The 15706-nt window shown below is 37.0% G+C and overlaps 1 protein-coding gene across 1 annotated transcript in view; it reads left to right on the top strand.

Moving 5' to 3' along the window:
• Positions 1-15706, top strand: part of AQR (aquarius intron-binding spliceosomal factor) — a 49331-nt gene that overhangs the window by 12214 nt on the left and 21411 nt on the right. Inside the window, exons 12-22 of the mRNA XM_027638018.1 lie at positions 1194-1307; positions 2031-2134; positions 2819-2921; positions 3685-3805; positions 6635-6776; positions 7517-7695; positions 8930-9097; positions 9511-9680; positions 13053-13294; positions 14775-14918; positions 15420-15489. Of these exons, the coding sequence (XP_027493819.1) occupies positions 1194-1307; positions 2031-2134; positions 2819-2921; positions 3685-3805; positions 6635-6776; positions 7517-7695; positions 8930-9097; positions 9511-9680; positions 13053-13294; positions 14775-14918; positions 15420-15489 (1557 nt within the window). The remainder of the gene's footprint in view (positions 1-1193; positions 1308-2030; positions 2135-2818; positions 2922-3684; positions 3806-6634; positions 6777-7516; positions 7696-8929; positions 9098-9510; positions 9681-13052; positions 13295-14774; positions 14919-15419; positions 15490-15706) is intronic.

The following is a 15706-nucleotide window of genomic DNA, read 5'->3' as shown; positions in this document are numbered from 1 at the left end:
AACAATTTGGGTTGGAAGGAACCTTAAAGATGATTCATTTCCTACACCTCTGCCATGCTTAGGGACACTTTCCACTAGACCAGGTTACTCAGAGCCCTATCCAACCTGGTCTTGAACACCTCCAGGGATGGGGCAACCACAGCCTCTGTGGGCAAGCTGTTCCAGTGCCTCACCACCCTCACAGTAAAAAATTTCTTCCTAGTATCTGATCTAAACCTACCCTCCTTCAGCTTAAGTCCATTCCTCCTTGTTCTATCACTACCTGGCCTGTGAAAAGTCCCTCTCCAGCTGCCTTGTAGCCCCCTTTAGGTACTATAAAGGCTTGTATAAGGTCTCTCCAGAGCCTTCTCTTTTTCAGGCTGAACAGCCCCAACTCTCTCAGCCTGTTGTCGTAGGAGAGGTCCTCCAGCCCTGTAGCCAAGTCCTCCGGACTTGTTCCAACTTGTTGCAACACATTTTTCTTGTGTTGGAGGCCTCAGAATTGGTTGCAGTACTCCAGCTAGGGTCTCACAAAGAGCAGAGTAATATATTTTTGGTTCTGTTCTTGAAAAGTTCTTAAAAGTACAATGTAAAAAGCAGTGGAGCTTCTGGCATGCTTAACTGCACACATAGCAGAAGTTGTCTCTAGTGCATTCCTGCATTCTTGATTTTGACTTCAGACTTTTGTGGTGTAGCTGTTTTTCACTACTGGCCTTCAGTTTACTCAGTCATAGCTAGTATATTTTTTTTAATGGCAAGATCTGAAGATCTCTTGCCTTTCCTTCATGTGAGCTGCTTTTCCTGCTGCTTGCTGTCCCCCATCTCTGGGAGTTGTTAATTTTCATCAAGGGTCAGTATTGATGAAACAAAAAGCCAGCAGCACATCTGAATAATTTTCTTCCAAGTTAAATAATCTCATTGAGAGGTAGGATGAATTTCAGAGCTGCCATCAGAGGGGGCAGGAGGGAGCAAGACTTTTCCTATTTGGTAGCAGCAAGCCATAAGGTGGGTTCAGTGACTTAGTGAGCCTCTGGCAGATGAGATACCTAACCAAAATTATTTTGTGCATCAGCCAAGTATAAAATTTAGCTACCACTCCTTAGTCCATTTCTTCTAGAACTTTGAGGAACTTTTGTTTGTCCTCTTAAATTGTGGTTTTGTTTGTAGTAGGGTGTCTCTTATTGTTAATCCACTAATTTATATTAATGTCTTAGCTTTTAGATATGCTTAAATTCTACACTGGCTTTGAAATCAATGATCAGACTGGAAATGCTTTGACAGAGAATGAGATGACAACAATTCACTATGACAGAATTACTTCTCTACAGGTAGGCAGATGATGAAGTGCTTATGGGAGAGAAAGGATGTGGTTTTGTTTTTCTAGTCTAATTTGCGTCTGGAATATGCACAAGGATATTTCCTAAATCAAACCCTTACTTTCCCTATTGAGTTACAAGAATAGTTTTAGCTTGGCTGCCTGTCATATTGAAGACATCTAATGCTTCAGTGTGGTGGATGTGACAATGACTAAATAATATGCTCTAGCAAAACATCACCACTTCAGTCTTGAAGTTACTGGGATGAACTGTGAATGCTGTAGGAACTTGCAATGGTGCAGTAGGTGGCAGCATTTCATCAAGATCAGTGGGCATGTGGCAACAGTGGTCCCTTGTACAGAAGACACAAAGTAAATTCACATATGCTTTTCAGAACTTTTCCCGTCAGCTTTAGCAAAACGATTCAAAGAAGCATGGCCAAATTACACTTGTTCCTTGTTTTTCTTAATTGCCTGCAAAGCTACATGTCTGCTCCATTACGTTTCATTTCAGTTACAGACCTGATAGAAAGGTGTGTAAGGAAAAGATACTGTGTCAGAAATCCAGGAGTAACAAATAGGTGGTGTTTCATTGGCTTTTACTTCTGTGGTGGTAGTGACCGTGGGGTGGAACATGTTTTGAATCAGGAGAAGCTTTTGTCTGAACATTTAAACTGTTACTAAATTGTTTCTTTAATATGCTTACATCTAATTTTTGTGCATGGGTCTTTTGTAGAGAGCAGCATTTGCACATTTCCCGGAGTTATATGACTTTGCACTCTCAAATGTAGCTGCAGTAGATACTCGTGATGCACTGGTGAAGTTATTTGGACCCCTTAGGTAAGTTATCAAGTTGAAATTGAAATTGTTTTCAGTATAATTTAATTTTACAGATTTCTAGTCTTTTTTCTTTCTGACTTCTCATGCGTTCTCACATGACTTATCAGTTCCTTCTGAGTTGTCATGGTGCCTTTACATCTCCTGAATTAGAGAGACAGGTAGATTTTGAGTCCACTAGTAGTGAAAAATAACTTTATTTTTCTTTTTTTAATTAATGTGAGAAAGAACTAATATTCTGGAAAATAAGCTGGTTGCCTAAAGTAGTTGTAGTAGTAATTAACTTGCAGTAGTTAACCTCTAAACTGTTTAGTTTATTTTTTTTTACTGTGTTCTGTACAAGAACTACAACAGAAATCATAAAATTATGCCACTTTATTAACTGTACTGTGTTGTAAATGCTGTAACTAAAATGTGAGCAGGTTGTGTATTGTCAATGTGTGCTTTGTTGTTTGATTCTGTTTCAGGTACCTGTCTTGAAACAATAGAAAGTATTCATACCTTACTCTGTTTATCGTAGTTGAGAGGTTCAGCTTACACATTACACTCAAACTTCACTTAAAAGAATGATCCATAAATGTTGGTCTCTGATCAAAACAGATAGTTGGATTTTTTTTAAGTTGCAACAAGTGCTCTCTCTGGTTTCAGTTTAAGTGATAGAGGCTTTTCTTTCCTTTTGCTGTGCAGCTCCAACGTTCTCCACCAGGTGGCGTCGTACCTGTGCCTCCTGCCGCCCCTGGCCGAAGGGGAAGACACGACCCACGAAAAGGAGTTTCTGCTGGAGTTGCTGGTACAGGCATAGTTAATGCTGCTTGTGTTTTTCTTTTGAAAACTCATCTAAATCCAGCAGCTACGCTTCAGTAAAGTAGTCATTTAGGGCATTTTGCTGAAGCACCCATGAACCACAGCAGTGTTACAGCAGTAAATGGCATACTAAGATGGGGTTTAAAACCACATAAATTAAATATTTGAAAATGCCTATTTATATATATGTAAATTCCATGAGAAACTAATATGTGTGTGTTTGGTGTAATAGTAAAGGTCAGTCAGAAGAGTCTTAGTAATAGTTTTGAGTTCTGGAAAAGTTTTTGCTCCTTATTTAGCAACCTTCTTGCCCCACTTAAAAAAGTCTGCTAAAGTAGATCTAAGTATTCAGTACCTATTTAAGTCTCAAACCCATTTGAAATACTCTTTGTTGCACATAATTTCTTTTGATACCTTGGATATTCAAGGTATACCAATATTACTGTAGGCTTCTGATCTGATATCAGTATTAAAATGGCATAGCTGGTTTTTAAAATCTATTTAATAAACTTATTTTGGGGTTGTTGATTTCTTAAAAAATTGTTCACGTAGTTTTCTAAGACTTAGATGGTAGTGATACGATACCTATTGATGCCATGGAGAGATACTTATTTAATTTAAAAAAAATTATATTTAATTTAAAAAAATATTAAAAGAGGAAATGCAAGTGACCACCAGCAGTCTGATGCATCAAAAGTAGCTTTATTGTTCCTTTTTGACTTACAGTTTGAAATGCATTCTTTCTTTAGGTTTCCCGTCATGAGCGACGAATATCTCAAATTCAGCAACTCAACCAGATGCCTCTTTATCCCACAGAGAAGATTATTTGGGATGAAAATATTGTACCAACCGAATATTATTCTGGAGAAGGTAAGTATTTCAGCAAATGCTGAACAGAATGGTGAATGCTGCATAAAAAAGGCAGTTTTACGTTTATGCTGTTCGAGAAACTTAGATGCAGTACTTGGTGTCTTCCAGTATCTTATAGTAAGGTCAGGGGGTTTTTTCAGTTGTGAATCAGGAACTCTGAGATTAAATTGTTAGCAGTTATGTAGTGGATTTAAAGAAAAATAAATCTGTGTTTACACAAAGACATTTATTTGCTTCTGGATAACAGGTGTGTTATACTACCAGCTGAGGAACAAGTAGTTACTGTAAGGTGAAACAGGTTGAAAACAGCAACAGAAAAGCTGCTGTCTGTGCTTTACTTTTAAGTATAAGGGGGGGGAAAGGGTGGTAATGAGAGGAAATTAACCCTAATTATTTTACTCGTATTTCAAGGTAGAAGTGTACATATAGTCACTAAAGGGTAGTGTATGCACTGTTAAATTCAGAACCTACTGTTCTTGCTTAATGTGCTTATGATAAAGGAAGCAAACTGCAGGTATTGCAAACAAGGAATTGTGTAATTTTAAGCTTTGCAATATACAACACATGTATTTTTGTTGCACATCATGAGAAATTTCATTAGGAATGTGAAAAAATTAATTTGGAGTTAAATTAATATGGAAATCTTGTATAGCAATGTATATCTTCAAAGATATACATCTATATATATATGTATATATATGTATATATGTATATCAGGTTTTAGCAGTGACTGTTCCATACCCTTCTCTACGTAGTTTTGATTCAGAGGGGTTTTTGGGTAGTTATAAGCTTTAAGTTCAGCTGCTTAGCATAAATTAGTTTTTTTGGATGAATTCTCTGGGAAACAAATATTAATGAGAAGAAAGAGATGAGCCCTTTAGATAGGCAGAGTTATAGGCAACAAAGGACATTTTTCCAAACTGATATGATACAAATGTCACCTAGAGACCTGTCCAAGAAGAGATAAACTACTTACATTTAGTATGATGAAGATAGTTAAAACCTGGTTGGGATTCTTCTGAAGTCTAGGTCTTCTAGGTCTGATGATGATGTTTAACGTTTAAAAAAAAGAAACAGCATCTCTTTCCAAAAAAACCCTCAAACTAAACAAAGTAAAAAAACCTCCTAATCCTGGGAGATTGCTGTAATTTCTAGGAAATTAATATATAAACCAGCTGTTTTTTTAATTCTATTTTTTATTTCAGTGAACAGCACATAGGTTATTCTAATGCTCTGAAACGTTCAGGTACTTAAATAGAAGTCAGAGTAGCTTTACTGTCATTCAGACTGTTGGAAGGCTGACTTTGCATTTCTAGCACTGTGTGTTTGTTTTATTAACCAAAAATATGAATCGCAATATGTATGTTAGAGTAGAGGAGGAAAGGGAGGGAGGACGAGAAACAACACAGTGCAGAAACAGGTGTGATGAGCTGCTCTGACTTTTTAATAATGCATGAAATGTAATTTTGGCAAGTAACAGTGGTTGCTGGTGGAAGCATTTCCTCCTGTGGTGAACTCTTTTGCAGTTATTGTATTGATGGCATTATTGTGAAGTAGTTCTGTTGCCGTCAAACTATTACAAATATTTTTCTATTTTGCTTCTCTTAGTTTAGTTTACACTTTCTCTTTTTAATCTAATTCTCCAATCCTGGTTTCAAACAAGACGGTTTTGCTTTTGTGGTCTTGAAAGGTTTTTGTGTTCTTAAAACTAGCTTGATTACTTTGGTCTAAAATTTAAGTAAGAGTAATTTAATCCAAGAAGGATAGGAGTTTTGGGGTTTTTTTCTCTTATGAAATGGGGGAAGAATATCTGTCTAATAAATACTGTGCAGCCTTAAAGAGATGTTGCTTCACATCCTGCCCTTTGTGCATATAACTAGCTTTACAGGACAGGGTTTGTTACTTAGTGTTGGGAAATGTGTTAAAGTATTTTATCACCATCAGGCTTTCCAGAATAGAAATTACTGTGTTCTGTCACCTCTTCACTGCTGTTGTATCTCAGTGCATGTGAAAGCCAATATGTAGTACCTATACCAGTGAAGGATTTCAACAATAATATTACAAGTTACAAAAGTGTGATGCTTTCACAGGTCTGAAATGTAGGTTTTCAAATTGAAGTATTAGTAATGAGTAACTTACAAGAATTTTTATTGTGGAAAATTTACATCTAAGTCTACCCTAAAAAGATGCGAGCTTCAGGACCTGTCTAGGAGTTCTAATGCTCCTTGTGTAGTTAGATCTTAATCTTCCTGTGTTTGTCATTCTCGTAAAAAGCCTAAAACATTAACAGAAACTTTTGAGAAGAGTTGTGTATTAAAATTTGATTTCTTGACTTAAAACTTTTTTCTACATTAATGGGTTTTGTGGCTTCTAATAAACATAAAGCATGGGAATTGGGGAATTGTTGGATAATGCATGGGGTTTTGCAGTTAATGAGCCTTTTTCATCACTATTTAATGCTAGCCTAATTGTTACATTCCCAAAGTACCATTATTTTGCCCTGCATTTGATTTTCATAAAATCAATTTTGTTGTAGTCTGAATACAGGGATAGATTTAATATTTAAATGTGTCACTGTATTACTGCTAGAAGGATGACAGTTCCTTCAATCTTGTGCAGGTTAATTTAGAGAGAACCTGAAAAATAGGTACTTTTTAGAGGCATATATTGATTAAAAGGGGTAGTTCTTAGAATCTCGCAGGATAACAGCTATGGCAGTTATAGAACAATGCATACATGTATGTATGAATTCATAGAAACATTGTATGAATTCAACTTCTTTGTGTTTATTCATCAAATACCTCTCCCCTTCCACCCTTAAACCCTTAGGCTGTCTTGCACTTCCCAAATTGAATCTGCAGTTTCTGACTCTTCATGACTACCTGCTGAGGAACTTCAATCTTTTCCGCTTAGAGTCTACCTATGAAATCAGACAGGACATTGAAGATAGTGTCAGTAGGATGAAACCATGGTAATATTTATTGACTGCAAACCAGTCAGTTCAATTCTAATCAAAGTGCATTCGAGAATGAATAACCAATATTGTGTGTATACTAAATATATAGTAACTACTGTGCTTAAAATTATTACACAGATACTTACTCCTTCTATAAGGTATTGCCATCCCAAGGGATGATATTTTTAGGATGTGTGGATATGTATCCCTGTAGGGGGGTTAAAGGCAGTATGTTGGATGCCAACAACTTGTCGTGTTAAGATGGATGACTTAGTTTTCCATGAGTACTAAACCTTGGCTGACATTACAAAACATGGAAACTTACCATCTCAACTCCTCTGGTTTGTGACAGGGGTTCCTGAGTATTCTTGAATTTGCCATCTACCACATTTTTATCCTCTTTAGATTTCAAAGGTTTGTTTGGTGTGCTATCTTTTATACTCAGTAGTTGCATTTTGTTATATTCCCTTTTTCTTCTGTCTCCCTGAGTTGTTTTGTTGGGTTTTTTTGGTTGGTTGGTTGTTTTTTTTATGATGCTAGCGTAAGTTGCCTTTGTTTCTTGAAACATAGGTCAGTTCGTGTTATACATCTGTTCTAAAATGCAGTATTATGTGAATCTAATTCAGTAGCATGTGAAATTAAGTATTCTGCTTTTGTCTTAGAACTTACTGTGAGGTAAACTGTTTCACACTTTAAAAAAAGAACTGAATATCTTATCAGATAATGACTAACAAACTTTGGGGTTTATTTCTTAGGTTATCGGAATATGGAGGTGTGGTCTTTGGTGGATGGGCTAGGATGGCACAACCCATTGTGTCTTTCACAGTGGTGGAGGTGGCAAAGCCCAATATTGGTGAAAACTGGCCCATGCGAGTACGAGCAGATGTCACAATTAATTTGAATGTCCGAGATAACATCAAAGATGAATGGGAAGGTATTTATGTTCTTTGAAGAAAAGTGCTTAAAATAGGTGCTCATCAAAATACATTTTGATGTAATCTTATTTGTAGGAAAAGGGGGTTTTAATCCAAGGTACAGTTATATCCAAGGTACAGTTATGTCAGGGGACCCCTGGTGGTCTAGTGGTTAGGATGCAGCACTCTCGCCTCTGCGGCCCGGGTTCAATTCCCGGTCAGGGAAACTCCCCCGGGCAGATGGAGCTCGTCAGCCCTGTAAGGCCATCCATCTAAGAGAAGGTCACTCTAAACAAACCTACGTCCTGAGGACCTCACTGCCACTGTCCAAGCTTGCTCGGCCCCGTCAGATGAACCTTAGGATTAAAGGGTGGGCTCAGTTCAGCGCACACTGTGTCTCACCTAAAAAATCCACTGCGCAGGATCAAAGGGTAAAGACCTTTCCCAAATCTTTGTTCGCGAAGACTGGCCATACTACAGTTATGTCAATCCTAATACACTATTTAGAAGTCAGTTACTCAAATTCCAAGTCTAAGAAGTTTATACTTTACTAAAGTGAAGATTGAAATTATTAAAGTACTTAGATGTCTGTTGGCAACCGAATGTAACTGATGTCATTCAGTTACTAACTGTAGAATTCTGTCCTTTACAGGGAATGTGGAAAGTTAACATTTTAAATTTATACATATGCTAATAATGTAGCACTGAAAGTATGGGAAATGTGGCATCTGTCTCATACACAAGTGGAGAGAACAGACTTTAATTTAATTCAAACCAGTGCATTTGAGTAGTTTTCAGTATATTAGACTGTTGTGAAGTGTTGACGGTACCAAATACTATTTCTTATAAGTATCCACAGATGACAGTTCTTTTGCTTGGGGATTTGAACTTTAGTTGACCGTGTTGGCAAGTGGCATAGAGGCATGCACTTGTATTATCAGTAAATGTCACTCCCTTCTCTTTTGTTAGAGAAAGCTGATAAATATGCCGGAGCTGCAACTGCATGGTGTGATTACAGGTCATGTAGCACAAATACTAAAGCAGGAGTGTGTGATAAATAAGCAGATACAAGTTTGGGAATGTAGATTTCTAATTAAGTAGAAAATCTAGGAGGATGGCAGCAGAATTCACTGCACTGAAGTGGTGCACCTAGCTAGTGCACCTAGTGTATTCTATTTTATACATATATATATAAGAAATGGATAAGGGAAATGCCATTCAATCAAATCACTGAATATTCCTTTTGGGAATCAGGTCTGCGTAAACATGATGTGTGCTTTTTGATTACGGTACGTCCCATGCAACCTTACGGCACCAAGTTTGACCGACGACAACCTTTTGTTGAGCAGACTGGTCTGGTGTATGTCAGAGGCTGTGAAATTCAGGGCATGTTGGATGAGAAAGGACGTGTTATTGAAGAAGGTATGATTACCAAAGCTTTTTTTCTCTCTTTATTTTTTCAATTTTTAACAACTTAGTTGTTAACTTTCTTCTCTGTTAAGGAATGCTCATTGAATTAATTACCTACTTGGAAAAAAACAAGCAAATTCCATAAGCAACCTGGAAAAGGTTAACTAGTTTCCTCTGGTAAAATCTGATGTAGTTACATTAATTAAATAAATCTGGTATGTTTTTGTTTTAGGAATAAAATAGATTATATTCAAAAACTGTTAGAATAATGCAATGAAAATGTTTCTACTACTGTGCAGAAATTAGTTGCATCATGTGAATTTGCCTAAATTTCATTTGAGGAACAATTATGGATCACTTATTTGAATGGTAATCTGCTTTTAGCACTAATTCAAATTCTAATCTTGCTATTTCATTACGGGCAGGACCTGAACCCAAACCAAGACTTAAAGGTGATTGCAGAACGTACAGAGTATTTCTAGACCCAAACCAGTATCAACAAGACATGACCAATACAATCCAAAATGGAGCAGAAGATGTTTATGAAACATTTAATATAATAATGAGAAGAAAACCAAAAGAAAACAATTTCAAGGTAAGGTACTTGATCTTTGAGTTTTAGGTAAGAGTTTGTCTGAATATGCCAGCAGTACTGAGACTTGTTTATTTTTGATGCATGTAGTTAAGCTTTTCAGATAACATTGCATCCCTTTAGTAAACTACACCATGTCAGCTGGTGATAACAGATAACTAACTGAAAATCAGAACACTGCTTCTTCACCTAAGTATATAATGAAACATTAGTTTATAATTTCAGTCCTGTAACAGGAAGCCTACAGATTTGGCCTTTTGGGTTAAGCAGGTATGTGTTTTTTGTTACCTGATGTAATAGCGAAAGGAATATTGAAAAATGTGAAAAAAGGGTGGGAAAAGGAGTAGCTACTCAAAAAGTTGAAATCAGAAGAACCTGTTAGTTTTTGGGAGCATCACTGGATCAATTTCTTATTTGGTATTGGAATGTGTCAGATCAAGGGCAGCTCTGCAGGGAAGCACTTGGAGGTACTGGTGGGTGAAAAACTTGACATGAGCAAATAGTGTGTACTCATAGCCCAGAAAGCTAACTAAATCTTGGGCTGCATCCCAAGAAGCATGACCAGCAGGTCAAGGGAGATGTGAACCTGTTGAAGTGACTCCAGAGGAGGGACGTGAAGATGATCGGAGGGGTGGAGCACCTCTCCTTTGAGGAAAGCCTGAGAGAGTTTGCGTTGTTTAGCCTGCAGAAGAGAAGGCTCCAGGGAGATCTTATTGCACTCTTTCAGTAAGGGGGTTTATAAGGAAGGCAGACTTTTTAATACCAGTACTACAAGGAGTAGTGTTATAAGAAAGCAATATTTTACAATGAGGGTGGTGAAACACTGGAACAGGTTGCCCAGAGAGGTGGTAGATGCCCCATCCCTGGAAATTTTCAAAGTCAGGTTGGACAGGGTTCTGAGCAACCCGATCTAGTTGAAGATATCTGTGCTTATTGTAGGAGGGTTGGGCTAGATGAACTTTAAAGATCCCTTCCTATAAATACCATTCCATGATTCAGCCTCAACAGTGCTGAGCAGAAAGGAAGGAGCCACCTCCCTTGACCTGCTGGGCATCTTGGAAATGCAGCTACCAGTTGAGGTGCATGCCTTCCGTGTCATTTGCAAACCTTTCTAACTTCATCTGGATAAAAGAAAACAAGATAGTGCTATGATTAGTTTGGACAGTGTATTGAGCAGATAGAAGGCAGCTTGAAGGTTAAAGCTGAGCTTGTAGGAGAGAAGACAAGAGAACTCTTGTACAGTCTTAGTAAATTAAGCAGGTGAGACAGCAGAGAGTGCAAATGCAGTGTGTTTGCTAGAGGTGACACCACCATGTCACTACAATTGGTCAGCAGTGTTAGTTCTCACAAGAACTAATATTACTATTTTTACATACATAGAAATTACTTTTGAAAAGCTGAAGCAAAGTTTTTGTGATGTAGAAGGAGCATATTAGCTGTTAGGGACATACTTCTCTTGCTTTCCTCTCAGAAACTAATCATCTAGATTTAAAAATACTACCTGAAAAAGCCATGCTTTTCTTAGCACAAACGTATCATGCTGTACTTAATATATATTTAAGCCAGAAGTACTTGTTCTCTATTTGCAACAAAAATATAAATATTCTTAATTTATATAGGACTTGTCCATCCATAATTCTTGAGTCTTTGAAGGAATGGCAGGACCTTCAGGCTTAAGAAGAGCTAAGCTGCCTTCAGTTTAGTAACTTTGAAGGGCTGTCACAGAATTCACAGCATGTTTGAGATTGGAAGGAATAGATTTAGGAGAATAATTGAGGCCAGAGGGACCTTTGGAGATGATCTAGTCCAAACCCTACTTAAAGCAGAGACAAGGTAGAGCAAGTTGCTCAAGATCTTGTGACTTTCTACACTTGGAATTGGGTATGTCCATTGATGGAGACTACATAACCAGTCTAGACAACCAGTTCCAGTGTTCTATTACCCCTACAGTAAAAACATTTTGATGTATTTAAGTGGAATTTCCTGTATCTCCATTTATGTCCATTGCCCTTTGTCCTTTTACAGGGCACTACTGAGTGGACTCTAGTTCCGCTGTCCTTACTTCCTCCCATTACTTTTTTTTTATACAAAGTGATAAAATTCTCTGTCATCCCGTGAGTCTTCTCTTCTTGGAACTAAACAATCCGAGCTCTCTCAACTTCTGATACAATAGATTCTCCAATCCCTTAATCATCTTAGTGGCTCTCACTCATTCCATTATGTCTATGTCTGTTGTCCTGGGGAGCCTAGTGTTGGACACATCACTCCAGATGCTGAGAAAAGGGAAGAAATCAGGACCCTTATAGAAGTTGACTAAGCAGGGATGATGATCACATTACTTGATTCCATGAATGATAAACTCAAGCAAGAAAAGGGCAGAGAAACCTACCCTTTGGAGATGAATATGTAAATGTAGACTATCAGAATAAAATTCCATACTTTGATTTGACTGATTATTCTTTTACAAGATTGGCATTTGGAGATTCTGTATTATATTCTGGTCTGGACTGTTGATGCACTGTGATTGCCATCCATTTGTGTCTGTGTTTGCTGGCATGTTGTTGTGCTCCAGGTTAAGCTATAAACTGCCCAGAGTGGTTACATTTTTATTTAAGACTTTTTAAAAGCCTTTTGGTTTGTTATAACCTCTAATTAGTGTCCAGAGAAAGAGTCACACACTCTTCTGTAAGAGAAATTCTTTTTAATTTAGTGAGAAAAAGAAGATATTTTGGTGAAAGGTTTTTACAGGAGTAAAATACAACCAAGAAAAAGCATTTCACTAAAACATTCAGCACAAAGACCCATTCCACAGTAAACACCCACTAAAACAATCCATATACCAGCTTCAGTGAACCACAGTTCATTGGTTTTAAGTTACCCACAAGAGAAGGAAAAGAGTAAAAGAAGAAAACAGATTTAAAGGAATAAAGAAAAGAGAGAAGGAGAGAGAGAAAGAGAGAGAGTATAGTTACCAATAAGATTCAATGATTCACATGATGCCGGCTGGAGAGGGAGAAGAGAGAAGATCTCATGGAGTTTCATGTATTTATAGAGTTCAGTTTTCCCTCCCAGGCAGGATGTCTGCTCAGTGCCTTCCAGGCCAGAGTGAGTTGTGCTGTAGTCAGTCACAGGCTGTAGGGGTGTGGTGTGAGCGGGCTGCCAGGCCGGCTGCAGGGCTTATGTGTTTTGATACTGGTGTTTTAATGCATATATACACTGTATATATGGACTCAATGTAACCAAACTAAAGAATGTCAATTAAGAAGCTACATTCTGTCATCTTAGAACAGATTTCATTGGTCTTCAGTATGATTTTTGCTTGGTAAAAGGTCAATCTCTCCAGTCCTATTTTTCTGGTTTTTTTCTAATTTACAGGCTCTTCTGGAGACTATTAGGAATTTGATGAATACAGATTGTGTGGTTCCTGACTGGCTACATGACATCATTCTTGGATATGGAGACCCAAGTAGTGCACACTATTCCAAAATGCCAAACCAGATTGCAACTCTGGATTTTAATGACACTTTCCTGTCTATTGATCACTTAAAAGCTAGCTTTCCTGGATACAATGTTAAAGTCACTGTTAACAATCCAGTTCTGCACGTACCTCCCTTCAGGTGATCTCAATATTTCAAGTACTGGTCAGGTATTCTTGCTGAAATGTGTTGTCAGGTGGAGTTATGTTCAGGGGTTGAGGGGAGATGCTCTTTCTTTTAAGATATGTTAAGACTTAGTTACGTGACAGAGTTAACTGTACTACAGTTAGGCTCAAGACCAGTTTCTGTTCTCTTCTGTACAAAAATGCATCAGAGCATTGCTTGTAGATCAACCTATGGAATATATGGGAGAAACAAAAGTAAGAGATAGAATCAAGACATGTAGTATTCACTTCTGTACTATTCACTTCTGCATTATGTTATCTAGCCTCCTCAAGGTCAGCCTAAAGAATTTTAATTACATATTTTCCTTATATGTCTCATTAAAGCAAGCTAAGAACAGGAATTTCAACAACAGTTAAAATTTGAGCTTTTGGAAACACCATTCACACAAAACAAGGGGTTAAGTCTGAATCCCATATTGCTTATTTTATTTTAGAAATGGTTTCTGAAATAAGATACCTGCCTTTGTGACAGCTAAGTGTCATCTACACGTTTTGTTTCGGTGGTGCTGTTTGGAGACTTGACAGTTCTGTCTCTCCTGGTGCACCTCCTTGAACTTTGGCAACTGAGTTTCACAATGCATAGTATTGGAGAACAGGTTCTTCAGCTGAAGAAACTGTATCTTTTTCTCACTTATAAGTTAATGAGAAGTGAAATATGTTTCCTTTTGAAGGAATGGATTTGGGGTGGGAAAAGATGTCTTTCCTGTGCACCAGTCCATCTTTTATCATGGCTAAATTGAATCTTGAAAAGCATGAAGGTAATCTTCCATGCTTTTTTTGGAAACACTACATGAAGAATTTTTATGGAGAAGGCACTAACACTATATAATGATATAAAAGTAGTCTGAAGTTATCAAGAAAAGATCTCACAATTTTCCTCAATGATTTAGTGTTCATTTTCAGTTCACAGATTGACAGATATTGCTCTTTATGAAGAGCTATTGCTGTTTGTACTGCTGCATTTGTCCTGTAAAGAAACTAAGAGATTTACTGTTACAGATATCTTCATTTTTGTCTGGAGATAGTTGAATAGGCATTGGGATTCCTTCACCTGTGATTTGTTTCTGAATTAGAGAAGCTTGCTAACATATACAGAAGGCTATAAAAAATTGAAATGGGAGGATAAAAGGCTTCATGTTTTGTGGCAATTTAGAACATTGACACATCTTTTTCTAGCTGGCTCTCAGCACTGCTCCTGCCTTTTCAAGCTATGAAAATAGTGCTTTTGACATACTTTTTGTCTAATCAACTTCATCAATTTTATTTGTAATTTCTTTTCTTTATCCTCATTAGTACTTGGTCATTTGCAGCACTTGTTTCCTTATTGTGTGAAAGTTTGTCTTAATGGTGATAAAGAAATATTTCTGTATGAACTTTTAAGACAGTCTGTGTTGTATTAAACACATTTAAGTGTAACCTTAAGTTATGTGTTACAGGATAACTTTCCCAATAAAGGGAGGTAAAGGAACAAAAAGAAAAGAGGATGGAAATGAAGAAAACTCTGAAGAAGCTAAAACACTAATTGTAGAGCCTCATGTCATTCCAAACAGGGGACCGTATCCATATAATCAACCAAAACGGTAATAAATGGATGAGAACTTATTTTAAAATAATAACACATGCGTAGCAGTTCATATTCAGAAATGAGACTGATTTGTTTTATATTTAAATGAAACTATTCTATTATCCCCTCTCTATTAAAAAATTGACTTGAAGAACAGAGAGAAATACTGTCTGATAGTATTTTTTTGTCTCAGGATTTTGAATATTAGGAAAATCATACCTAAATAATTTTACAGCATTCTCTGCAAATAATAAATAAAGACAAACAGTCTTTTAGATGGGATAAATTTGTTGTCACATGGACAACATGATTTATTATCTTGCTTAGAAATTGCAAGACTGTTGTGTCTATAAAGAAGATAGTTGCAATGTTGATTTAATTTATGCAAGAGTTTGTAAGTGTGTAGTTCTGGAGTGATTTAGCCAATAATTTAAATAAAACTTGTTAAAACAATTGCTTTTATCAAAACTGTTGGCAAAGTCTATCATTTATCTGATGTTGTTTTGCTTTGTTACAGCAATACTATTCAATTTACCCATACTCAGATTGAAGCTATACGTGCGGGAATGCAGCCTGGACTAACTATGGTATTTTTAGGGATTCTGTTATCTTATTTATTTAATTCTGGCTTTAGGTAAATTCAGTTGTAGATTTTTGAGTAAATAAAAGAAATGAGCTCTCTTTTTTTTCCCCCTGTTCTTTATGTCTGTGTTACGTGACTCTTTTTCAGTTGCGTGTGTCTTGATGCTCTTTTCGCTGTTTCCCCCATGTTCAGCTGGTTCTGAGGCTAAACTACCTTTTTTC

Source organism: Corapipo altera, unplaced genomic scaffold (assembly GCF_003945725.1).
Source record: "Corapipo altera isolate COAL_440 unplaced genomic scaffold, ASM394572v1 23, whole genome shotgun sequence".
Classification (NCBI taxonomy): Eukaryota; Metazoa; Chordata; class Aves; order Passeriformes; family Pipridae; genus Corapipo; species Corapipo altera.
The sequence above is the reverse complement of the archived record's forward strand: the minus strand, read 5'-3'. Positions and strand labels throughout refer to the sequence as shown.